The 26,196-nt window shown below is 48.3% G+C and overlaps 1 protein-coding gene across 1 annotated transcript in view; it reads right to left on the reverse strand.

Annotated features, from left to right (window-relative positions):
* SETDB2 (SET domain bifurcated histone lysine methyltransferase 2) overlaps window positions 1-26,196 on the reverse strand; it is a 1,110,478-nt gene that overhangs the window by 589,127 nt on the left and 495,155 nt on the right. Inside the window, exon 14 of the mRNA XM_069203525.1 lies at window positions 14,727-14,838. Within this exon, the coding sequence (XP_069059626.1) occupies window positions 14,727-14,838 (112 nt within the window). The remainder of the gene's footprint in view (window positions 1-14,726; window positions 14,839-26,196) is intronic.

Consider the following 26,196-nt stretch of genomic DNA (forward strand, 5'->3'; position numbering starts at 1 on the left):
TAAAACCTTCAAATGGATTCCCATTGAGACCAGAAAGACCGTCACCCACGCATTCATCAGCAGCAGGCTGGACTACGGGAACGCTCTCTACGTCGGCACCACACTCAAATGCAAACTCCAGAGAATCCAGAAAGCAGCCGCCCGCCTCATCCTGGACCTTCCTCGCCATGAACACATCTCGTCACACCTCAGATCCCTTCACTGGCTTCCTATTGACAAGAGGATCACCTTCAAAATCCTCATCCACGCGCACAAATCCCTCCACAACACCGGACCAACCTACCTCAACAAGTGAGTGAACTTCCACTCACTCGCCACATCCGCTCCGCCGACCTCGCACTCGCCTCAGTCCCATGCATCCAATGCGCCACCACCTGAGGCAGATCCTTCTCCTACCTCGCCCCCAAGGCCTGGAACTCTCTCCCCACCAACTTCCGCAAGACCCAGGACCTCCTGCTCTTCAGAAAAAACCTCAAGACGTGGCTGTTCAAACAGTAACTCTCCCCACCTCCCCCCCCCAGCGCCTTGAGACCCTCACGGGTGAGTAGCGCGCTCTATAACTTTTTTTGATTGATTGATTGACTGACTATTATGCAGCACATCTGCAGTGTGCAGCCAAATGGCTGTCAGAGGTTGATAGTTGGGAAAAGAGGTTGTATGCTGGAGTGTGCGATGGGCGGTCCCTGGCGCACATTCTCATGTCGGGAGGCAGATCTGATCCCTCCGTGCCTTACCTGGTAAGGACAGCTGCTGGGATCTGGGAATGGGTGGTGAAACATATGCTCCGTCGGGCTCCCTTTGACAGGGAATTAAGGATATGGGATCGGTCTCTGTTTTGGGATACGGCAAGGACAATGTCGATAGAGGCCTCGAGGTCGGGTGGTTGTGAGGTGGCTGGTGACCTGTACCCTATTGGTGAATTTCTTTCATTTACTGATGCTCACGATCTGTTTGAGTTGGGTTCTGGGCAGTTTCTGCAATATGCTAAAATTGAAAGTGTGACTTGCGAAATCTGGGACGGTTTCCCGTTTGCCCCTAAGGCCTTCTCGGTATTGAATAGACTGCTTAATTGGGGCGAGGATACGCACCTGATCACTCAGTTCTATAAGGCACTGCGGGAGGATCAACCGGGTGTGATAAGCACGGGACGTAAGGCGTGGGAAGTTGACTTGGGGCTGCCCATAGAGGACGCTGATTGGGATGCGGCCTTATCGTTGGTCTGAACGGTATTATGCAATCACAGGTTTAAACTTTTGCATTTAAACTTTGTGCACAGAACATATATCACTCCCAGTAAACTAAACAAGATGGACCCAGGTCGAGGAGATTGCTGTCCTCGATGTGGTGAGCTTGGTGCTTCATTTCTGCACCTGGCCTGGTCCTGTAGTGCAGTTCATGCATTCTGGCAGGAAGTGATGGCGGCGATTACGGAGGCTACGGAGCTTGAATTGGAGGCAACCCCGATGTCTTGTCTTTTGGGAGTGGTGTGTAGGCCGCTGGGTAGAGGGATTGTGTACAAGATGGTGCAGCTAGCGTTGGTATTGGCCAAGCGTAGAGTAGCGATTAGTTGGATGAGCGCGTAGACCCCTGCGACTTCTGGCTGGATGCGAGATTTGCTGGAGTGGGAGGCGGCGGCGGAGCAACATATGCGCATAACACGCAGTGATGAGAGGGCACTTGCTGATGTGGCAGCTTGAGGTGCACTGTTGGAGCGGTTCACTGATGAGGAGGAAGTAGGTTCTGTAAGTAGCATATATGGAATATGGAGTCAATATATTCCTACATTCTTATGTTATTTAATGCCTGGTCTCATTAGGAGGTGGGGCGGGTCCATGAGATTGAGGATGAGATCAGTGTTGTGGTTATCTCTTCACTGATGGTACACTGGTGTGTGCGCCCTCTGGCATCATTATACGTCTGAGACACCTTGCTCTACTGTAACCTGCACTGTGTTGTATGTTTATGTTGGTTTGCAGTTTTTCAAACGAAATAAAAACAGATTTTAAAATAAATAAATCTTGTAGTGAGTTTTCTTTAAAGCAAAAGATTTTTCTTCAAAGATGGCCTCTGGACATTTGTAAGGATATGCGGTCGTCATCTGTGATTGTTATTCATTTTGCTTTAATAAAACACCACAAAACGGCAGCTGTGCCTTCAGACGAGACTTATTGGCCTTGCCAATGCTGGTTTAATGACACATACAAAAGCACACATCAAAACTACAGGAACATAAGGATCACCTAACATACCCATTTACTGACCTACAACACCATACTGTCTACTTGGTCTTAAATTCAGTCTTTTCTCTTCAGCTACGGTTACCGCTCTGCTCTGTACCTATTGTATGCTGTTCACAAATGTTACTGTTTTAGTTGCCAGTGCCCTCCAATCAGGACCAGAAAGCGAGTCAGAGCAGGATTCCATTCAGACTTCTCATGAAAAAAGAAAGTGGATTTTACACAATGCCTCGAAAGGTGAGGAATAATGGAACCTGTGTCGACAGGACAGAGGATACAGAGGATCCAAAAACAGAATAGATCACAGAACAGAGCTGCCAACGGCATTCACTTCCACGTTAGCTGGATCACTTGCAGGGTAAGTAAAATAGATCAAAAGAAGCAACATGGAGGGTAGCAGATGCCTGGCAATGTGCTGCGAGTTTTTATAACTTCCACTATGCTGAACTTTGCACCTGGATTTCTGGTCCCTAACTTTTTTTTCTTTCTTTTTGCCTTTCTGGTTCTCCCACAGTTAGGACTTTACATACACTTTATTTGCTTGCATCCTTTTCTCTCTTACTTATTCCTCGCACATCTCCCCAGAGGCTCTGGTTCTTAGCTTTTTCTGAACTGACTTCTCGGAAGTCATGGGGCTTTAGACAGTATTCCTGGTCAGTCTGGGGCTCGTGACTGACAGGATCTCTCCACCAAGAAGTTGGTGAGCAAAGGTCTGAGTACATTTATGCATAACTGGATGCCTATAAAAGGTTATATTATTGAAGATATATTCTTACCTTTTAGTTTGTTGGGGGGGAGGGTGGTGTAGGAAGTTGGCTATGTATATACTATTTCAAAGTAAGAAATAGTGTGCACAGAGTCCAAGGGTTCCCCTTAGAGGTAAGACAGTGGCAAAATTAGATAATCCTAATGCTCTATTTTGTGGTAGTGTGGTCGAGCAGTAGGCTTATCATAGGGTACTGTTAAGCATTTGTTGTACACACACAGGCAATAAATGAGGAACACACACTCAAAGACTTACTCCAGGCCAATAGGTTTTTATATAGAAAAATATATTTTCTTAGTTTATTTTAAGAACCACAGGTTCAAGATTTGAAGTAAATACATAAAATGCAAGGTACTCCACACAGTTAAGTTAGGAACTATGAATTAGAGCAATATCATATACAGTCTTTGTTAAAATGGCAATAAGCTATTTTAAAAGTGGACACTGCAAGAATCAACAGTTTCTGGGGGAGGTAAGTAAAGGTTAGATTGTGAGGTAAGTAAGACACTTACAAGTCTCAGTTCCTGGGCATAGGCAGCCCACCGTTGGGGGTTCAGGACAACCCCAAAGTTACCCCACCAGCAGCTCAGGGCCGGTCAGGTGCAGAGGTCAAAGAGGTGACCAAAACACATAGGTGCCTATGGAGAACAGGGGTGCTCCGGTTCCAGTCTGCCAGCAGGTAAGTACCTAAGCCCTCGGGGGGCAGACCAGGTGGGTTTTGTAGAGCACTGGGGGGGACACAAGTAGGCACACAAAAAACACCCTCAGCGGCACAGGGGCGGCCAGGTGCAGTGTGCAAAGCAGGGGTCATCTCGGGCTACTCACTTGGTCGCAATCGCCTGGGAGTCCTCCCTGTGGTGTTGGATCTCGAGCCAGGGGCGTCGGGTGCAGAGTGTGAAGTCTCACGCTTCCGGCTGGAAGAGCAAGTTCTTTGGAAGTTGCTTCTTTGTTGCAAAGACGTAGCTGTTTTTGAGCAGAGCCGCTGCTCACAGGAGTTTCTTGGTCTTGGGGGTCAGGGCAGTCCTCTGAGGTTTCAGAGGTCGCTGGTCCCTGTTGGATGCGTTGTTGGTTGCAGGTTTTTGACTCTGGAGACAGGCCGGTAGGGCTGGGGCCAAAGCAGTTGTCGTTGTTCGTCGTCCTGCAGGCTTGTAGGTCAGCAGTCCTTTGTAGTTCAGGTTGCAGGAATCTGATTTCCTGGGTTCTGGGGTGCCCCTAAATACTAGATTTAGGGTGGTGTTTAGGTCTGGGAGGGCAGTAGCCAATGGCTACTGTCCTGGAGGGTGGCTACACCCTCTTTGTGCCTTCTTCCTGTGGGGAGGGGGGGCACATCCCTAATCCTATTGGCGGAATCTTCCAAAACTAAGATGGAGGATTTCTAAAGACAGGGGTCACCTCAGCTCAGGGCACCTTAGGGGTTGTCCTGACTGGTGGGTGACTCCTCCTTGTTTTTCTAATTATCTCCTTCAGCCTTGCCGCCAAAAGTGGGGGCAGTGTCCGGAGGGGCGGGCATCTCCACTAGCTGGGATGCCCTGGGGCGCTGTAACAAAGGGGGTGAGCCTTTGAGGTGTTACAGTTCCTGCAGGGAGAGGTGTGAAGCACCTCCACCCAGTGCAGGCTTTGTTTCTGGCCAGAGAGTGACAAAGGCACTCTCCCCATGTGGCAAGCAACTTGTCTGGTTGTGGGAGGCTGGCAGAAACTGGTCAGCCCCACACTATAAGTTGGATTGGTATTCAGGAGGCATCTCTAAGATGCCCTCTGGGTGCATGTTACAATAAATTACACACTGACATCAGTGTGCATTTATTGTGCGGAGAGGTTTGATACCAAACTTCCCAGATTTCAGTGTAGCCATTATGGAACTGTGGAGTTTGTATTTGACAAACTCCCAGACCATATACTCTTATGGCTACCCTGCACTTACAATGTCTAAGGTTTTGCTTAGACACTGTAGGGGCATAGTGCTCATGCACATATACCCTCACCTGTGGTATAGTGCACCCTGCCTTAGGGCTGTAAGGCCTGCTAGAAGGGTGACTTACCTATGCCACAGGTAGTGTGAGGATGGCATGGCACTCTGAGGGGAGTGCCGTGTCGACTTAGTCATTTTCTCCCCACCACACACAAGCTGTAAGGCAGTGTGCATGTGCTGAGTGAGGGGTCCCCAGGGTGGCATAAGACATGCTGCAGCCCTTAGAGACCTTCCCTGGCACCAGGGGTACCAGTTACAAGGGACTTATCTGAGTGCCAGGGCTGTGCCAATTGTGGAAGCAAAGGTACAGTTTAGGGAAAGAACACGTGCTGGGGCCTGGTTAGCAGGGCCCCAGCACACTTTCAATCAAAACTTAGCATCAGCAAAGACAAAAAGTTAGGGGGTAACCATGCCAAGGAGGCATTTCCTTACAGGGGGGCACTAAAAACATATCTGTGGTTGGTGTGGGAGGTGCATCGGTTTCTGGAAGATATTCTAAACTGATCGAATTCTTATTATCATTCTGAAAAAACAGTCATTGCTGTCGGCTAACATCATTTGACACAATGAGGGCTTCGGCAGGTATCTTGTCTGTCACATATACATTCAGCCATAGCATGATGTTTTAGACAACCTGAGCGTCAGTTTCCAAAACTATGCAGCTGACACACATATTGTGTTTCATCCTTCCATTGACCTTGTCGCTGATCACCTGAAGGTGGAAAAGGTTTTTGCATCAATTCAGTGATTGACTGAATACAGAAACAAACTGAGTTTTTACTACTATAATCAGACAATTCGTTAGTTCATAAGAGCTCTGGAGACTGCTTGTTTTGAGTTGGTGAGGTTGAAATGCAAAATAAAGAAAAGGCTAAGACCGAGGGGGTCATCTTCGACAAAAGGTTAACAATGGATGGGCAGGTGAATCAGGTTAATCAAGCTGCTAGTTATCGCCTTAAGCTGCTACATAAAGCCCATTTCCTATCGCAACACTTTAGAGCATGTTTAACAAGAGCGCAGTTAGGAGCTAAACTAGACTATGGTTATGTCTCACAGGCAGTGACTGATTTATCTAAACAAGTTGCAGATGTTGTAGAACCCTCTGGCGAGATCCGTCTTCAACATGCCAGAAAGGACCCATATTTCATAACTGGGAGAAATGCACTGGCTGCCAGTATTGGCACAAATACAATTCAAACCCTTACATTAACCCTTAAAGACCTATTTTGCAAGGCACCATAGTGCGTGAAACGGTGACTCATTTATACCATCCTCCAAGACTTTAAAGTGAGATGAAAAATACCTTTTGATTCCTTCTTAAAGAGCGGAAGAAAAAAGGCCAGGTAAGAGCATTTCCATGTATTGCCAATGTATCATAACATTTTCCCCCATGGATTTATGGCTCATTCACGAGCCCGTCCCTTCTCGGAAGGCTTTTGAAATGTTGATTTTTTTTTTTTTAACAGTCCTGATTGTGTTTCCTTTAACTCTTAAATTGCCTACTTGGCTTTAACCCTCAGAAGAATGACGTGATAATGATGAGTCCAAGTAGAGGAAGACTGCATTCCAGTGCACAGTGGACACCAGTCCAGTGTCTCATCCAACCCTATTATTCTTAAAATATGCTCCTGCTCTCATTGCGGGGTATCATCTTTTCAGTGAAGAACTTCCTTATGTTACTCCAAAGTCTCACTCCCCGTCGTGGCTATCCAATATAAGAAATCATACTTGCTAACAGTGGTGCTAGAACAATTTTCAGAGTGGAAAAATTGCCTTCAGTGTTACATTTCTGTAGTCATAGAGATTGTGAAAGGCAACGCGTCACAAAAAGAAACTGAGCCACATCCATTCGGCAGAAGTATGGTAAGCTTGTGGCATGTAGCTGTGAAGCACTTTGGTGCACACTGTTGCCAAAATATTACTGAATTGTGGTGTGGTAGCGCACTGTCATTTACAGACACCACACTGACCACTAAATTTGCAGAGACGTGCAGTTTTACTGATAAAACTATGTAGCACACAAATTATGATACGAGGGGAATCTGGTTTCAGCGAATATTTATAATTTGCGCATTACCAAGTAAAGTGTCTGGATTTGTTTAAATCCTCTATGAACATGTGACCATTTACTGCATGTGTTGGTTAATCTGTCACCTGCATACGAACTGTCATGGTTCCACTTTACCCTGTATTTGTGTTGAGTATATGCCAAGCCGGGAATAGTACAGTGGACTTGTATTTGGTTGAGCAACTGGTTGAGCTTTTCTATATTTTACATTGCTCACCTCCTTGTAACAATAAAATAGATAATAAAAGGTGTTAAAATATGTGACCATCACACTTTAGAATTTAAAACAATGTGCTTCAGTTGTGCTTTATGAACTGTTGATTTTTTTTTTTTAAATGTCTGTACATTTCTTTTACAAGTACTTACATTTTGCTGAGGGTTAGGAAAAAAAATTGCATTCTAGAGGTATTTATTTCACTGCTCCACATAAACCAGCAAGATTGTGGCACAGTTCACTTTTGAAAATCCTCTCACTATGCAATTAGGAAGAAAGAAAAATAAACACTGTTCTCCGTGTTAAAGAATAAGCAGAAGGGGAACGCCAGAAGCCTGAGGCAAGATGGCCGCAAAATAGTGCTGCTCTGCCAGGCAGGAGTCACTGTCCGTCAAATATCCTGCTCCAGAGCTCCTACAGCAAATAATAAGCATTTTCAATGCAACGGGTCTCGCACTAGCTCGAGTTAGAGATATTAGCGTTGTAAAGAGAAAAAAAACGCAGCGCGATTGCACTACGTAAAATGCAGCGCGATGCGTGGAAAATAAACAGATAATTTAGTCCAGACACCATGCTGAAAAAATCGAGACTCGTATGTTTTTAGTAGTTTACCGGTGCTGTGTAGGTGGGGTAAACACAGGAAAAGGCATGACGTATGCATGCCTTTCACAAATGAAAGCAAACGGATTTTAAAAGGCAAGCCCACGAACCAATGTAAGTGACTGACGTGACATGGGTGTGGTTGAAGCCCAAAGAGAGATTACAGAATGGGACGGAGTGCTTTGCGCTCGCTCATAAAAAAGGACAGAATGGGATGCAGAAGGATCCGCGGTGATGACCTGTTCCAGAAAATAATGGTGTGGAAACCGGTTCCAAGGGGAACAGCAAAGCGGCCTGGCCGCCCAGTCCGCATGATCACAGGCCGCAAGATTGGGGCACCCAGTAACTAAGGGCACAGCATGTCACTGACATAGAACAGCTGCAGGAGTCTGGCTAAGATCGGGCGAGGCAGCGACTCAGGAATTTGCTAATGAGGAAGCTGCCTGCACCAGTGTGCACCCGCAGAACAGATGTGGACTAGCATGAGCGGACCCGGACGGACCCAGGCCCATATGGGTATGCCAAGTGCCTGAAGGTGAAGGTGATAGGAGGCCCGAGTGGATATCCCCGGGCTGTGCTGCTTGGTGATGTTGCGAGGCGGTAGTGGAGAAGCCCGTCAGTGCTGGCATCCATACAGAGACGCTGTGCGGCCCTCGTGGTCGCAGAGGAGGAGCAGCAACGGGGTTGAGGTGCCGAATTGAAGCATGGGGGTAGGCTGGCACAGCCGGGCCAGGGCTGGGTGCCCAGAGCAGTTGCTGGTGGAGTGCTGGGAGCCCCAGCCCAGGCACAATCAGACATGGGGAATGCAGAGCGCGGGCAGCTCAACTAATTTTCAAATAAAAAAAAAGCCACCAAAAACTCATCTGATGCTGTAATAACCGAGGACGCTGATCAGTGGTCCCAGCCTAGGCCTGCACTTCAAATCACACTAACAGCCATGCAATAAAGCCTGAGCTCAATAGATGGCAAGATTGATTCCCTCAACATTTGGCTTGAACATATGGTGCCCACATTGGACAAACAATCTGCCTGAATAACTGATGCCAAGCAAAGGATATCAGACGCTGAAGACAGTCCACAAACGGTCTCTCAAAAATGATAAGCTAGAGAAGGCTCTGGAGCCAATCCACGTGAAAAATGAAAACCTCGAGGCATGGTCGCGCCGTAACAATCTGCGAATAGTAGGTGTGCCAGAGTCCACCAACACAGGGCCCATGGAAAAATATGTGGAGGCTCTGCTGCTGGAACTATTTGGAGCGGAAAATCTGTCCAATTTACTTGTGGTTGAATGAGCTCACAGGTCCCTGGTGACATGACTGCTGTCGGGGGCTTCCCGCGCCCCATTATTGCAAGGGTGTTAAACTACCAGGACCGAGATGTCGTGCTTTGCCTTGCCAGAGAAAAGGGCACCATATAATACCAGGGCAATACCATCGTCTTTTTCCGGGATTTTACGGTAGCAGTTCAGCCAGCCAGAAAAGAATTGGCCCTGGCCAAAAAGAAGTTGCAGGGCCCAGGTATATCACCTGCATTGCTCTCTCCTGCCCGAATGAGAATAGACTATAGCAGCAAAACAAAGATATTGACAACTCCTCAAGCAGCTCACGCATATATAAGGACGCTGGCATCCCTGAGAAAAGACCGAGCAATTGCGGAACCAGAGGATCTGAAAGACTGACACAGATATCCCTGTAGGTTCGCCTTCAGTACTGGAATGAGGATGTGGGCTTCATGTAAGAAATTTGTGGCCAATAGCACTAATGGACAAGAGGATGAGTGGCGGAGCAAAACAAACAATCGTCCTTCAATGGCAACAGGAACAGACTGACAAATTACACAGCAAGCCACATGCAGTGCCCCATAGCTACAGCCGTGATTGGAGCTCGGTGCACCTACTACTATGATGTCAAACCATGGTAGCTCTGGACTCACTAGTCCCATCCACCCTCCTTGACAAAACGGGGTGGGGACCAGAGTCCTTTGGTTGCCCCGTGGAGGGAACTCCCTGACAAGTTCACTTTTGTAGCAGTAAGATGATGTTTACAATTATATTTACCATACAATGTAAAACAGGTTGTGATGTAAAGTTAACAACACAGGGTAGATTTAGCAATCTGGGTAGGCTAAAGTGGGTGGGGTATGGTGTTGGAAGTGGTGTTTGTTACTCCACCATCGCAGAATTCTGCACTTCACACATGCTATGCTCCACTATACATCCCAGGTTGTAGAGCATCAAATCCTATTACGCAAGGGGTGACATGGCTCCCGGGACTGGCCAAATGATATTATTAATATGAAATGTCCAAGGACAGAACAATCCCCACAAGACACGCCACGTCCTGGCCTACCTTGATAGACATAGGGCCTGATTCTAACTTTGGAGGACGGTGTTAAACCGTCCCAAAAGTGGCGGATATACCACCTACCGTATTACGAGTTCCATAGGATATAATGGACTCGTAATACGGTAGGTGGTATATCCGCCACTTTTGGGACGGTTTAACACCGTCCTCCAAAGTTAGAATCAGGCCCATAATGTACAAATAGCTCTGTTGCAGGAGACACACCTTGCTAGCACCACTGACCGAGTCATTGGCACACGTTAGGCAAGCGGAGTGGCCTCTTCGTATTCTTCGCATGCTAGTGGGGTCTTGATCCTGGTAAAGAAGGGAGTCCAATTCACACACTCTGAAATAGACAAAGGCAGGAGGTATGCTATCACATAGGGTACGTTGTACAGAACCCAGATTATAATCATCACTACATATGGCCCTAATATAGATGACACAGACTTTTATAGGGCGATAAGGCGCTGACTACTGGAATTAACCCCTATGGCTATCATCTGGGGAGGGGACCTCAATACCTACCATAGACCCTGATATGGATAGATCTGCAAGTGGGTCCTGGCAGGGTAAGCGGGCAGCCGCAGCGATATATGATGGAATGGATACCCATGACTTGGTGGATCTATGGCAGATGAGACACTCAGCAGTCAGAGAGGGTACATTCACTTCTTCAGTACATGGCACCTGGTTGCCACTGAACTAATGGCTGGTGACCAGAGAGGTAAGCACATGGACCTCGGATGTGCAGCACTTACCAAAGACCCTATCAGACCAAGCGCTGGTAAAATTAGTGATAGATTTACCTACACACATGCCCCCACCCTTTCACTTGGAGGTTCCGCGCTGCCATCCTCCATGATGCAATATTTAAAACAGGTGTGACGCAGGCAATACAGAAATATTTCAAAAATATCATTGGATCGGTAGATAGTACCTTCACATTATGGGAAGCTTTTAAAGCTCATAGAAGGGGGATATGTATAGGCCTGCAGGCGGGGGTTCTGAGAGATACTGACAAACACTTAAAGGGTTGGAAAGCCAGTACGAGACAACACACGACCCACAGACACTTGCAGAGATACACGAGCATATTAGGGTCTACAAGGAGGAGGCAGAGAGAGAGGTGCGAATTGGATTCAAGCGGCATCTGGAAAGGGCATATGGAGAGGTGGGGGGGAGACCAGGTAGGAACCTATCATGCAAACTAAGGTCACAGGGCCAACTTGAGTATATCACGGTGGTATCCCTGCCAGAGGGCACAGAACTGTATGACACCCCTCCTCTATCTTGGCGAACTTTCGGGGTTACTACGCTAGTTTATATGGCAGTCGCTGCACAGTTACAGAAAATGACATTGCAGAATATCTGGAAGACATAGCGCTGGTTTGGCTATCGGATGGTCAGCGAGAATATCTAGCACAGCCACTGACAGTGGAGGATCTGAAGGAAGCCATCCGTACTCTGCCAAACGGCAAAGCCCCAGGTCTTGACGGCCTCACAGGTGAATTTTATAAAGAGTTTGTTGACATACTAGCCCCACATTTACTAGTGGTTTATGAGGAAGCGTACAGTGTGGGTCAGCTGCCTTCTCCTGTACAGGAGGCTCTCTATCACCCTCCTTAAGCCAGAAAAACCACCTCACAAGTGTAGTCATACAGGCCCTTATCATGAATTAATATTGATGCCAAAATACTGGCCAAAATAATTGCTACACGTCTACAACCTCTGCTCCCCACTATGGTTCTACCGGACCAATCCGGCTTAATTCCTCACTGGCCCACGGGACACAATCTTCTTTGCACTTCTTCATCATCTCAACCCAGATGTGGCGAAAGCCGCGGTACTACTAGATGCATGTAAAGCATTATACTCGCTAGAGTTCTGGGCCGAATGGGGATACCATCTCTGTTTATGAGGTGGATCTGCATCCTATATGCAGGCCCGACAGCTCGGGTAAGAATAAGCAGTTCTATTTTCCAACCACTGACCATATCCAGGGGTACAAGGCAGGGCTGTGCCCTGTCCCCTATATTGTTTGCATTGGCCCCGTAGCCATTGGCATGTATAGTCTGGCAAAGGCACGCAGTAGCAGCCCTTTGCTTTAACAGTCGCCCCTGGCTATTTCACTGTATGCGGATGAGATGGTGCTGTACAACCCGGAGCCTCAGAGATACATGGGGTAGGTCATTTGTGAGTATATACGGCACAAGCGATACTCCGGCCTGAGCATTGATTGGGCAAAATCAACAATATTGCCTCTCACACAAAGTACCACATCACGTAGATTACCTGCTGGAGTGGTGTGAAGATCCAGTCAAGTATCTGGGGGTGTGGGTATATAGAGATTCTGAATTGGTGTGCTGATATAATTATGGCACTGCCATGACCAGGCTAGATCATCAAATTTCTAAATGGTTGCAGCTGTCTCTGGCTAACAGAGTGGCGCTGCTTAAAATGATAGTGCTTCCTAGATTTTTATATCTGTTCATCAATGTACCCATCCAACTGACCCAACACTTCTTTAAAACGTTACGCTCAAAAATATTAACACTGGTCTGGGCAGGGAAGCATGATGGGCAGTGCTTGCCCTGCCATATGAGCAGGGCGGTTTCGAGGCCCCAGACTTTCAGCTGTATTACTTATGTGTCCAGGTGCAATTTGCGCACTACAGGTTACAACCCCAAACATACGTGCCATCTAGTGGTGGAAAAGGATGTAGCGCACAATATACCACTGTGAGTCCCTACTGTCTCACAACAAACCACCATCACGCACATGCAAGGTAAATACAGTTGAGTGCATGACGGCAGCGGTATGGCGATCTCAGGGGGCTGAAGTTGGTAAACTTCCACTCTATGCACCTGCGCTTCCACTACGATGCACCCGAACCTATCAATAACTCATGAAAAGCAGGCGCTTGCACTGCAAAGTAAAGGTATAAGCGTATTGAGAGATGTGTTCCCAGAAGGTCATTTTATTGAAATGGCGGAACTCACGTGAACCCAGCCGTCTTCACCTTTACTGCTTTTTACATATTACAGACTTTGTTTAGCTCTGAAGGACCATTACCGGACCTTCCTGGAAGCACCCCCTATGCTTCAGACGTGACAGTACATTCTCACTCATACATTCCTGAAGGCTCTGGTGACACACCTATGTAATATATCGCTACGAGATACTCTAGAGGTAGAGTCACTGGCGCTGCACAAATGGACTGCTACACTAAATGATCCTCTGAGCCCAGAGGACTGGGAGTTCAGCTGTGCCCTCACTGGCGTACTCACACTCAATTGCAACCTTAGAATAATACATTTGAAATATCTACAACAAACATATTACACTCCTATGCAACTTTGTAAATATGGTCTGAGAACTGATGATAATTGTACAAGGTGTGGGGCAGGGAGGGCTGATTTCTTGCATGCGGCTTGTGGATGTAGGAAAGCACACTGCTACTGGGTGCAGGTAACGCAAACACTGACGGACATGATACTTGAAGAGGTGGAGTGAAGGCCAGAAATGTGTCTCCTTGGAATAGTGCTTCCCTACCGCCAAGCCACCGCAAACTGGTAGTGATAAGCACTGCTGTTGGCTAAGAGGTGAGTGGTGGTTCACTGGGGAAGCAAGAAAGCCCCGGCGAACAGGGACTGGTTGAGAGACTTGGTTCTGCCAGGAGCAATTGGAGCTGTACGCCGAGGAACTCCAGTAGGCATCAAGACCAAAAGACATATGGGGCCCACTCACATCATACCTACTGAGTAACATGGACTGTAGCCCTGGGAACTTGAGCCAAACATAATAATGGTAAGCTTGTAAAGGAACACCTAAGCATATTGTGGAGGGAGTGGGTAATTCAATAATCACTTGCTATACTGTGGTGGAAGTGCCTACTGTTTTCCTTTTCTTACAGTTTTATTTTTGATAGAATGCAATAAATAAAATTAAAAAAAAGAATAAGCAGAAGATTGTCAGAAGATACAGCCTGACAGTGACCTAAAATGTAAAGGTATCTTTAATGCTCACTCACCTTCTGAATTCCAGCATAATTGTATGGGCTGCTGCAGGCCCGCCCTTTCCCCCACTTCCAGCGCCTATGCCTGTTAAGAGCATTTACTAAGCCTGGGTGGGGAATGTGCGAAAAAAAATAATGAAAAAATAAAAAGGAGAAAAAAATTACAAGAAATAATGCAACGTACGTCAGCTGTTTCGCACACACAGGTATATATTAAAAAGAATTATTCTGAACTTCTACGTTTTTAAAAAATGAACACAATTCGGTTCTACATGGAGTACAAAAATATCTTGATATGCGCCTATACTTGTCACCGTTTACTCCTATATTCCTTCGTTTGCTCACAGATTTATACTCTTATTTTGCACATCATATTTTTTTTAAAAAAATTGGCTAATTCTGTACATTATGAGAATGTCTTTTTGCCGATATGTGAAAGGTCTCTTGCACAGTTGAATTTCCTATCCATTTGCCTGCTCCGTGACAGTGCGTTTTCTTTTGACCCATCAAACTATTCTTCTTCTGCACTTTGAAACACCGCAGAGGCAAGGGATTTCACGATCAGGCAAACTACCGACTTCATAATTGTAGTCCCAAGTCAGTTCTGTTCCTGCTTTCACGTACCTGAAATACAAGTAATTGACTTAAGAAAACTGACAGGACTTTTTCGAAAACAAGCACATAGCAATACAAAAATCTGAAACCAATTGATTTAAACTTAAAAGATAGACCACAGAAATAATGAACATAAGAGGGTGTGGCATGTAACTGTACAACCCAGAGAAGAGGACGTAGCTTTCAACCTTACAACATGTGGATCCTAGTAGCTTTACGTTAAAATGTCTTCCTCAACTCACGTACCCAATGTATATAATAAAGCTAGTAAGCTGTTCATGCTGGTGACTTCATCATCAGACTGGTCAGGCGACAGGTCACTAGTGTGATGGGTAATTTGGCCCAATCACAGCAGAAGTCTGCTATGATCAACTTAGGAGCCTATGGTCTCCTGCTTCGATCAGCAAATTCAACACTGCAGAGTGAAAGGTGTCCATAGTGCTCACGCCACTTGCCAAACAACGATCGAACCTACTCCAAACTTTCCAGAAATTCACTGCGAGTGTAAACATTACTGAGTAACCAACTGGAGCATACTACAAAATCAGCATTGCCAAAAAAAGGCAAAGGCAGTGCTGTTGCTTGGAGATGTGCAGCGGTACCAAGACTCAACGTGGTAATATACAGTTAGGGCTAAATCATGCAGTGATCTTGAGAACTAGGTGAGGCAGGCAGCAAGCTAATACTGGGGATGCTATAGTCATGGGCAATAAGGAGAAGTCACCGTTGAGTAGTCCAGCACAGCAAGAGTGGAGGCCAGAAGGAGGAATCCAGAGGTAAATGAAAGAGAACAACTCAGATTCAATTTAGATCCCATTAAGTAGACTCCTCAGATGAGTACTCTTGTAGTTAAACTTGCTGCGCCTTAGTTTTACAGAGAGGCCCACTACAGTAAGTGTGTCCTAGACAGCTGAAATGCTTCTGGCCCATCATCTAAATAAACAACGTTAAAGTCAAAGGTCAAGCTGAGGTGCTATCTTTTTTAATGCAAACATATGCATGAAAAAGAAAAAGAAAAGAAAACAAGGTGCTGCCTGAACTTAGTAGCCATAAGCTTGCAATTAAAGAACACAACCGCTGCATCGGGAGGCAATTTTGGAAGGCTATTCTCTACAGTACATAGTGCACAGGATCCCTTCAAGATGACTGTGACATTTAAAATCCACGTGGCGGTAATTTTAAAACCGGTACTGTATACAGTTTAAATCTATCACTGTTTTACCAACCCAATATAGCCACGAAGCAGATGCGAAAAATGGTGGCCATCTTGAAATGACAAAACAATGACCCAGCATGCAGAATACTGTTCCAACTAGCTGCACAGTTCAAAATGAGCAGTCGTGCCACCTGCATTGGCTGGAGAGCTGTTGGGCGCTCTGAAAAAGAAGCAACCAGCCTGTAAGAACTGGCTGATGTACTTGTGGGTGTTCTTAAAAGGGAACAAATGTGTTCCTTGTTAGCAGTGCAGAGGAAATAGAAGGTTCTCTCAAAAAAAGGAATAATCAGCCAAATAGCACGTGCTGGAAAAATAAAGGAGTGGTCCACCAGCCCTGTAAAGTATATCACACTCATTTTAAGGTAGATGAACAAGGGATGAGGCAAAATCCTGGTGCTCACAGGGTAACTGGGAAAAAGACTACCTCAAGGCTCAATTAATACATAATCCATCATGGTGCTGTTGACTCGTGGGGTTAAGGGGGACACCCCTCAGCCTACACATACCTGATAAGACAGGTGAGAAGGGCACAAGGGACTTCGGTCACAACCACCATTCTCAAGGAAATTGGTGGTTGCTACAGCCCTTTCGGCGGATATCTCAGGACATGACAGTGAGACACTGGTGTGAGGAGACTCATTCCAGTAAGACACATTTATGGAGGCCTTAAGGATTTTCGGGGTACACCTCTCATAGTTCCTTCACTAGGTCAATCCGGTGGACATTGTCAGATAAATCTGGACATACTTTCCACATGTTCCTAAAACCACCCAAACACTTGAAAGAATATTGGGTGTCATTACAACATTGGCGGTAAAAGCCGCTTACCGCCGTGCAGAAGTCCGCCAATATATCGCCGCGGCCGCGGAATTCCGCTACAGCTATTATGACCCACATCTCTGAATCCGCCGAAATTCAGACACCCACACAAGTCCGCCACACCAAAGGTCAGTGTTAAACTGGCGATAACAAATCCTCCACCTCCACGCCAACAGAAACACGCCCATGCTATTACGACCCACGAATCCACGCGGCGGTCTTTCAACCGCGGTATTCCATTGGCGGTACACACCGCCGCGCTCAAAATACACACACATCTCCAAAACACCGCCACATTGGACAATTCAAAATACACACACCTGATACACATACAAACAACACTCCCACACACCCATTACAATATAAAACACACACCCACATCACCCACAAACCCCTACGACCAAAAATTAGTCATGAAGGCCAGAGAGACAGCACTGATTAGACAATCCCACCACACAGAGGCACACAACACCATCACCCACACAACATCCACGCACAAAACACCACACACCACTACACATCACCACACACATCAACACTCACACCGCCCCACACATCACACACACCACCCCATGGCACGCCAAAGACACCCCCGCTTTTCCGAGGAGGAGCTCAGGGTCATGGTGGAGGAAATCGTCCGGGTAGAACCACAGCTATTTGGCTCACAGGTGCAGCACACATCCATAGCCAGGAAGATGGAGCTATGGCGCAGAATAGTGGACAGGGTCAACGCTGTGGGACAGCACCCAAGAAATCGGGAGGACATCAGGAAGAGGTGGAATGACCTACGGGGAATGTGCGTTCAACGGTCTCCAGGCACAACATCGCGGTTCAGCGGACTGGCGGCGGACCCCCACCTCCTCACCCACAACTAACAACATGGGAGGAGCAAGTCTTGACCATCATGCATCCAGAGGGCCTCGGAGGAGTCGGTGGAGGAATGGACACTGGTAAGTCAAATCTTAACTATCATATCCCCCACCCTACCTGCATGCTATCACACACCCCCACCCTCACCCCTTCATCTATCACTCCAACTCCTCACTAATGTACTAATAACACAAACCACACATCCCAACACCAAGCCCTGCATGACACAACTAAGCATGGACACCTATCACAAAAGCATGCCCACTGCACATACCCATAACAACCCCCTAACCATCATCACACAAGCCCCCACACAGGAATGCTTGCACTGGGGTACACGCACACCCACCCATTGCACACCATCACACACACACACATGCAATAATCATGCTCTTATGCCCCTGCAGGATCACGAAGGACCGTCACCACACCGGAGGGTCCAGACAACTCCCCTCCACCCACAGAAGAGGCCCACAGTGACGATAGCAGCTCTGCCCTACTGGAGCCTGATGACCAGCCCGGACCATTGTGGGCCTCGGGACAGTCGGTTCCCCTTGCACAGGCACAGCCCAACACTGACCTTCCACCCTCTGGTAACACCAGTACAGCACCCACCCAGCGGTCCCAAACCTCCGTACCCAGGACAGGTCAATCAGCTGTGTGTCCACCACTACAGGGAACCCAGGATAACCCACCACCCCAACAGGGACCTGGGGGCAGTGGTAGTGGGCACACGGTCCAGGGGACGGAGGCACAGGAACACAGGGGAACTGGGAGGGCTGCTGTGCGACAAGGGGCGGACAGGCCAAGGGAACCCACTCTCCACGAGGCCCTCTCCTCCATCATGGGAGCATACCACCACTCTCAGGAGACGATGGCGACGGTCCTGGTCAAGTTTCAGGAGACCCAGCGCCTGCAGGAGGAACAGTATTTGGGGTTCAGGGAGGAGCTCAGGACACACAGCTCCACCTTGGGCACCATCGTAGGGGTGCTGAAGGACATACACCAGACCATGAGGGACACCGTGGCACTCCAAGGGCCCCAGACACTAGCATGGACGATGAACTGCCCACCACCTCCGCCGGCGCTAGTGGACAGGACGCCCCGCCACAGGACCACCACACCAGCACCCCACCCCCTGCAGACGGACAACCACCATGCAAGTGGTCCCTGAGATCCAGGAACAGGACAGAGCAAGATGGCAAGACCCCCGCCAGGAAATGAGACCACCCTGATTGTCCCACTTTGTTACCCTGTCCATACTTATACTGCCCCAGCTCCACTTCCTATGCCCATATGGGCAGTGCACCTGTGAGACTAATAGACTGGACTCTGCCATGGACATTCCTCCACCATCACCCATCACCATTTTACAACCCCCCTCCATTTTTGAGCACTTAAATAAACACCCCTGAACCACAAAACAATCTGCAGTCAGTCTATGATTTGGTAAAATGTATTATCAATGACAGTGTCAAAATGCGTTGTTAGTTGTAAAGGCAACATACCAATGTCACACATCACAAGTCCTTGAAGGATGCATGCAGATGACACACGTTGGTAACCACACCTGTGAAACCGTAATGGAAAGAAACAACTCAGTTACCAAATAATCCCATGAAATTACACACAGGATAGAGGTAGATGTGTGACAGTGAATGTAACGGTAAAAATGAAAATGTTTTCACCTGTGTGTCACTGGAAATATTGCTGTATGACTGACTCCCTGTTGTCGTTGTCTTCTTCCTCAGCTTCCTCCTCATCACTGTCCACAGGCTCCACAGCTGCCATCTGGACCATCCTCCTGCAGAAAAGGCACCTGGCGTCGCAAAGCAAGATTGTGAAGCATCGAGCAGGCGATGATGATCTGGCACACCTTCTTCGGTGAGTAGAATAGGGAACCACCTGTCATATGGAGGCACCTGAACCTGGCCTTAAGGAGGCCGAAGGTGCGTTCGATCACCCTCCTAGTCCGCCCATGGGCCTCATTGTAGCGTTCCTCTGCCCTGGTCCTGGGATTCCTCACTGGGGTCAATAGCCAGGACAGGTTGGGGTAACCAGAGTCCCCTAATAGCCACACACGGTGCCTCTGGAGTTGACCCATCATATCAGGGATGCTGCTATTCCGCAGGATGTAGGCGTCATGCACTGAGCCAGGGAACATAGCATTAACCTGGGAGATGTACTGGTCTGCCAAACACACCATCTGTACATTCATGGAATGATAACTCTTCTTGTTCCTGTACACCTGTTCACTCCTGTGGGGGGGGGGGAGCTACATGGGTCCCATCAATAGCACCTATGATGTTGGGGATATGTCCAAGGGCATAGAAGTCACCTTTCACTGTAGCCAAATCTTCCACCTCAGGGAAAATGATGTATCTCCTTACGTGTTTCAGCAGGGCAGACAACACTCTGGACAACACGTTGGAAAACATAGGCTGGGACATCCCTGATGCCATGGCCACTGTTGTCTGAAAATACCTTCTTGCAAGGAAATGGAGCACTGACAGCACCTGCACATCAGGGGGGATTCCAGTGGGATGGCGGATTGGTGACATCAGGTCTGGCTCCAACTGGGTGCATAGTTCCTGGATTGTGGCACGGTCAGACCTGTAGGTGACGATTAAATGTCGCTCCTCCATTGTCAACAGGTCCACCAGCGGTCGGTACACCGGAGGATTCCGCCATCTTCTCAAATGTCCAAGCTGACAGCGCCTAGGAAGGACAACAGCGACGATCAAGTACATTTTTTTCCAGGTATGTACCCACAGTTACACAGAAGACGACACCAAACACAAAACCCTTCCTGTATGTGTGTTGAGTGTAGGCCTAGCTATGTGTGACGCAGAAGTAAATGAAGCCATGTGGGCCCCTGAAATGGCAGCTGCCTGACCTCTAAACTGGGACAATGGGATTGTGGGGTAACTGCGTTGGCATTGCACATCGTCGCGGTAGGGGGTCGTAGACCGCGCCGCAATGCTGCATTGGTTAACATAGGACCCTATGGGTCCGAGGAGCCAATGAACAGGTGCGCTGGCGGTGATGATACGCACCACAGCCGCCATTTTCTATCTGTTCAATCACTAGATACCTGATCTTCGACAGGAGAGGACCTACACTGCAAGTGCTGCTGTGACCTCGGTCTGGAAGAGACAATGGCTGCTGCGTCTGGGGAGAGGGCCCCTGCCTTCACTGCTCAGGAGTTGGAGAAAGTGGTAGACGGGGTCCTCCCCCAGTACACACTACTCTACGGTCCTCCAGACCAACAGGTTAGTACACAAGGAGCATGCTGTATGGGCTAAGCCTGGGTGGAGAGGGCTGGTTGTAAGAGGGAAGGGGGCAGAGTTCAGGGACCATGAATGCATGTGAATGAATGGGCCACATGGCTAGAGTAGGGAGGGGGGCCACTCACATCGACTGTGCAGTTGGTAATGACTTCTCTTCTTCCCTTGTGCATGTCATGTAGGTCAGCGCCCATCAGAAGAAGGACATTTGGCATGCCATCGCCAAGGACGTCCGGACCCTGGGGGTCCACCAGAGACGGGACACCCACTGCCGTTAAAGATGGGAGGACATTCGCCGCTGGAGCAAGAAGACTGCGGAGGCTCAGCTGGGGATGGCCTCCCAACGTGGGAGGGGTGCTCGTCGCCCCATGACCCCCCTGATGTTCAGGATCCTGGCTGTGGCCTACCCTGAGTTGGATGGGCGCTTGAGGGCATCACAGAAGACCCAAGGGGGTGAGTACTCTCTCATTCTGCGGACTTTGCGCGCAGTGGAGGGGTCTGGGTGGGGGAGGAGGCCTGTGGGTGTACCTAGGCCAGGCAGAAATACGTAGACTAGGCCCCTCCATAATGCAGGCCATGTGGCACTCTACCCCACCGCAGAAGAGTGCCAAGTACAGGTATAGATGCCCCTGTGGCATCCATGTGTGCAGATGTCCACCATAGCCATGTGGGCCAGATCCCAGAAATTGCATCTGCAGAGGCCAAGAGCACGGCGTAGTGCAGGGGACTGCTGTGTCTGTATTGTCCGCCAACAGTAGCGGTATGCCATGCACTCAACCTGTCTTTCTTCTGTCTCCCCCCCCCTTTTTGTGCTCTCCCTGTTCTTTTGTGCATCAGCATCATCAGGCGGAGGTACAGTGGCACCGGAGCAAGAGGGAGCTGCATCCCACATGGCCATGGATGCCCTACATCTACAGGCACCAGGAGTCGCACCAGAACACCCAGCACCACACCCCGCTCACCTGCAATCACCACCTCCACTCCCATTTACACGTCCCGTGTCCTCTCCCAGTGTGTCTGTGACGCCCCCTCCCAAAGTACACAAACGCGGGCATCCACACACCCAACATCCATCCACCTCACGACAGCCTCCAGTACCTGTACCTGCACCCAAAACACCTAAAGTGACACCTCCCACAACCCCCTCCTCTTCCTCCACTCCCAGGTCCCCTCAAACTACCCATCCCAGTGTTCGTCAGAAACTGTCCCTCTGTAAAGTTGACCTTTTTGCCCCCCCCCCCTCCCCCTCCAATTCATCAGTCCCGTCGTAGCGCCTCAGCCAAAAAGCCTCCAATACCAGTGGTGCCTGTTCAAGGTGTGTAGAGTGCACCGGCCACCAGGGCAGGCAGTGTGACCCAGAGCCAAGGCACTGGCAGCCCACCCCCTGTAAAGGCTCTGAAATTGGAAAGTGGCCGACGGGACCCTGTGAAGACTCCTGGAGGCAAAACAACTCACAGGGGTCCCAGGGGGATTGCAGAGTCAGCTGTGACTCCTCCAAAGGTGGGGAAGGGCAAGAGGAAGTCTGCACAGCCTGGTGTGAGCATCACGGCGGAGAAGGGCGGCATCCTTCCCGGCGGTCGGGACTCCACCGCCAGCACCGTCGTCACTGGTCCGGAGACCACCGCCAAAGTCATTGCCCAGGAGGGCCCAAGTATCGTCACTGGTCAGGAGAACACCGCCAAAGTCATTGCCCAGGAGGGCCCAAGTATCGTCACTTGTCAGGAGACCACCGCCAGAGTCATTGCCCAGGAGGGCCCAAGTATCGTCACTGGTCCGGAGACCACCGCCAAAGTCATTGCCCAGGAGGGCCCAAGTATCGTCACTGGTCAGGAGACCACCGCCGGAGTCATTGCCCAGGAGGGCCCAAGTATCGCCACTGGTCCGGAGACCACCGCCAAAGTCATTGCCCAGGAAGGCCCAAGTATCGTCACTGGTCAGGAGACCACCACCACCGCCGGAGTCAGTGCCCAGGAGGGCCCAAGTATCGTGACTGGTCAGGAGACCACCGCCAGAGTCATTGCCCAGGAGGGCCCAAGTATCGTCACTGGTCAGGAGACTACCGCCACAGTCATTGCCCAGGAGGGCCCAAGTATCGTCACTGGTCAGGAGATCACCGCCACCGCGGAGTCATTGCCCAGGAGGGCCCAAGTATCGTCACTGGTCAGGAGACCACCGCTGGAGTCATTGCCCAGGAGGGCCCAAGTATCGTCACTGGTCAGGAGACCACCGCCGGAGTCAGTGCCCAGGAGGGCCCCGGCTGCCACAGCCCAGCTGGGCAATGAGGGAACGTCATGCCACACACCAATGCCCAGTCCAGGGAACGTCATGCCACACACCAATGCCCAGTCCAGAACCGCCATGGCAAAGCACCGCTGAACAGTCTAGAACCGCCATGGCAAAGCACTGCTGAACAGTCCAGAACCGCCATGGCAAAGCACCGCTGAACAGTTCAGAACCGCCATGGCAAAGCACTGCTGAACAGTCTAGAACCGCCATGGCAAAGCACGGCTGAACAGTCCAGAACCGCCATGGCAAAGCACCGCTGAACAGTCCAGAACCGCCATGGCAAAGCACTGCTGAACAGTCCAGATCCGCCATGGCAAAGCACCGCTGAACAGTCCAGAACCGCCATGGCAAAGCACCGCTGAACAGGGCATGCACCGGGGAAGAATGAAAAGGCCGCCACATCAATCATCGTTATCCCATGTGCAGCTGGGACAGTGACGGGACAGGAACTTTCACAGGGAGACTAATCCAGTCTGGGCACCAGTCCCCCTCCAGAGCCAGTGGAGGCTGTTATCTACTTGCGAAACTGTGGCTTTGCACTCCTCAGGATGGTACAGTGGGCAACCAACCCACTGTAGAGACTTGAGAGACTGTGGCTTTGCACTCCGAAGGATACATCAATGGGCATGGAGCCCCGTCGTGAATCTGGCTTTGCACTCATCCGGCTGAGGTGCCCCCCCTTCCCTTCCCCCTGAGGTGCCTGTTGTATTTCTATCTGATGCCCCGGCAGTGTTCTCTCCGATTGTGGACAGGTATCTTTTGTGGGCCTCGCCCATGCATTTTTGGACTAGTGGTGCACAGACATTGATATGTGCATATCTGCACTACTTCTCGTAATGTATATACTTTTAAATGATTTTATAATATATCTGTATATTTTTGAGACATGTATATTGATACATTACAATGTTTGAACTGATTTTGTTATGTCTTTGCATTCTTCCGAGGGGGTTGTGGGTTGTTACTGTGATTTTTGTGAATGCATTGGTGTGTGTGTTGTAATATGCGAGGGTGGGGGTGTTTCGTGTGTGCCCCCCTAACTTTTGCCTCCCCTATGTCGTAGGTGCAGTACTCACCGTTGTCTTCGCCGGCACCGGCGTTGCTCTTCGTAGATGAGTAGGAATACAAGGGCCGGTAGGATTTGTAATTCCGGCTCCATGGAGTCCTCCTTCCTCGTGGGATGTGTTCAGGTGAGCGTTTTTCCATTGCAGTAACTGTTTCCACCGTGTTTTTATCCACGGTAAATCCGCCCCGGAAAAGGTGGCGGATTGGTAGGTTGTGATACTATGGGCGGTACATTGTCTTCCGCCTGTATGTTGGCGGTGACCGCCGCGCTGCTTGTCTGTACCGCCGTGGTGGGCGGTGTGTTAAAGTGGCTGTCTTTGTTGGCGGTTTCCGCCAGGGTCATAATTCCCTTTTTTTTGTCCGCCGGCCTGTTTGCGGTATTACCACACCTTTAACACCGTCCGCCAGGGTTGTAATGACCCCCATTGTCTATACAATAGAGTCATAGGCTGGTCTCTCTACAGCAAAAGGCATTATCAGCAGATATGAAGACAGTAACAGTGAGAGGGAAAAACACTGGGAAGAAGATACACAGGCTTATATTACTGATGCCCATCGGGTAATATCTTGTTCCCAGGTAAGAGCGATTTTGAGTAACACACAATTAAAATGAATTGATTTTAATACTACCACACTTATTTTGATCCAGTAAAGCACCGTAGAATAAAACCAGGTAAAACATTCTCCTGCCTGTGATGCAGAAACAGATGCACTCTTTTTTAAATAGGATATAGGCTTGTAAGGAGTTGTCAGTCTACTAGGGACGAGCTGTACAAAGGGTAGGTCAAACTACAATATTAACCCTGCAATGAACTCCTAAACAATGTTTAATGAGAGTAATCCTCAAAAGGGAGAACAAAGAGATCCAACATAAATTCGTATGGTTGAAACTGGTACTGTCCAAACATCCCACCACTATACACTGGCTGTAGAGTGTGAGAAAGATCAAGTTTTATTAATAAATTAGCGGCATAGGAGTTACAAATGGTGACAAACTAATCTGCATTTAAAAGCCTAACAGAGAGAATAACGTAGAAATGAAAATGTGCACGTTTAAAGTGTAGTGGACATTTGTGCCCACCATCCGTATTAACATCATGTTTAACATGAAGACATTGTGCATTTGTATTTGAGTGAATTATTAATATTAACCTGAACGTATTATTCTCAAGTACAGACTGTAAAAATAAAATATATATTACAAGTACTAAATGAATGTGTGTAGAAAAATAAATACACATTTAAAATTGCTTTGACATAACACGAATGATGTTGCATATTTGATTTGAATTGTAAGGTGTGCAATAGGTTTATTAATATATTAATCGTATTAATGTGTAATTAGATTTCTGAACTTAACTAGGCCTGAAGGTTAATTTTGCATGCCGCAATGGAAAATCACTTGTTTATTCTGTCCCCTCTGACATGAATTCTTTCCCTAGGCAGTTAATGTAATGTTGAATGCGCTATTGTATTGCGGGAGAAGAGCATGTTTCAAGTTTAGCTAATGTAACAATATTAGTTCGAGCCTGTTGAATAGATAAGACATTTTCAGTGTTCATGTGAATGAATACTGATTTATTGTGTGTCGTGAGAAAGGAGCTACAAGTAACCAATTATTAGAAAATGTAATATTTTGGCAGAATTACATGAAGTCATTGAGTTAGCAATGCACTTTTGCTGAGGAGATTTCGAGATGATGCAAAAGTGGGGGTACCACTGCTTGCTATTGGATGCTGAAACTGACACACAGAGTGTGCCCACCTGAAGAACCAATGAATGAATTTTGTGAGTTTTAATTAGTGGGCAACTTTGGAATCATGA

This window comes from Pleurodeles waltl, chromosome 8 (assembly GCF_031143425.1).
Source record: "Pleurodeles waltl isolate 20211129_DDA chromosome 8, aPleWal1.hap1.20221129, whole genome shotgun sequence".
In the NCBI taxonomy this organism is placed as follows: domain Eukaryota; kingdom Metazoa; phylum Chordata; class Amphibia; order Caudata; family Salamandridae; genus Pleurodeles; species Pleurodeles waltl.